This window comes from Alligator sinensis, unplaced genomic scaffold, assembly GCF_000455745.1.
Source record: "Alligator sinensis unplaced genomic scaffold, ASM45574v1 scaffold83_1, whole genome shotgun sequence".
NCBI lineage: Eukaryota > Metazoa > Chordata > Crocodylia > Alligatoridae > Alligator > Alligator sinensis.
In genome coordinates, this window is record NW_005842043.1 from 2,354,781 (window position 1) to 2,356,005 (window position 1,225).

A 1,225-nucleotide genomic window follows, 5' to 3' on the forward strand; every position below is an offset into this window, starting at 1 on the left:
GACAGTCCAGACTGTAATCTCACCCTAACGATAACCAAAACAAGCCGCTCCAGTCAAAAGATAACATTGGATCATTAGCAATAAAGTAACTGTGCTGTAAGGCTAGATCAAGCATAGTTTTATAGCTGGTTTTTCAGTCTCTGATGTAGTACTGCATTGTTGTATCTAGTTCAATAAGTGCAGATCCGATACCTTAATGGCTTTCTTGGTGGTTTGATAAAATGCTTGCCTAAGCAATGTACCTTTCCCTAATGTTGTCTGGGTCTGTTCCACCTGGCACAGTGTTTCAGTTCTGTCACAGGCTCACACATAAGCTGAGTCACTTGACTGAGTCCTGCCAAAGTTAGGCATGCTCATTCTTGGCAGGTCTTTGTTTCGGATTTCATATATGGATTTCCTTTTGGCTTGTACTCCTCTCACCGCCATTTTGATCTTTCTCCAGCCCAGGTGGTTCAGTTCGGCCAGGTTGAGCACCACACAAATCCCACTCACCGCAAACATGAATACCAAGAAGACAGTCTTCTCAGTAGGTCTGGAGACGTAGCACTCAACTTCCTTGATGCAAGGGTATCTGTCGCATTCGTACATGGAAGGGACGTTGAAGCCATACAGGAAGTACTGCCCCACTAAGAATCCGATCTCGAGCGCATTGCGGAAGACCACCTGGATGATATAAAACCGGGAGATGCCTTCTTGCCTCCTCATCTTGGACTTGGTGGTTCTGATGGCCGGGTTGGGGATTTCCTTCACTTCCAGGCAGTCGGGCTCAGCTTCTTTGGTGGAGTTCTCCGTGTTCTGCAGCACTCCGTTGACAATGGTGTTCTTGATCTTCTTGCTGTCATCTCGTTTCATGGAGTCCTGGTCCCTGTCCAAGGTGAGGAAGACGGTGGAGTACCTCCTCTCCCGCTGCTTGGCCGACTGGTGGACAGAGTAGGTGATGAAGCAGAGGCTGGGGGTGCAAACCATGATGATCTGGAACACCCAGTACCTGATGTGAGAAATAGGGAACGCCTGGTCGTAACAAGCCTGGTTGCAGCCCGGTTGCAGCGTGTTACACACGAACATCGTCTGCTCGTCGTCGTAAACCGTTTCCCCCACAATGGCCACAATGAGGATCCTGAAGATCACCACCACGGTCAGCAGGATCCTGCAACACAGACGCGCGTCAGTGCCCGGGGCCCGCGGGAGCGGCCGGGGCAGGGCAGGGCAGGGCCGGGCCGGGCCG

General features: G+C 51.3%; 1 protein-coding gene across 1 annotated transcript in view; it reads right to left on the reverse strand.

Moving 5' to 3' along the window:
• Positions 1 to 252: 252 nt before the first annotated feature.
• The window catches only part of GJD2 (gap junction protein delta 2), a 6,190-nt gene continuing 5,217 nt past the window's right edge, over positions 253 to 1,225 (reverse strand). Inside the window, exon 2 of the mRNA XM_006022734.1 lies at positions 253 to 1,147. Within this exon, the coding sequence (XP_006022796.1) occupies positions 304 to 1,147 (844 nt within the window). The 3' untranslated portion in view covers positions 253 to 303. The remainder of the gene's footprint in view (positions 1,148 to 1,225) is intronic.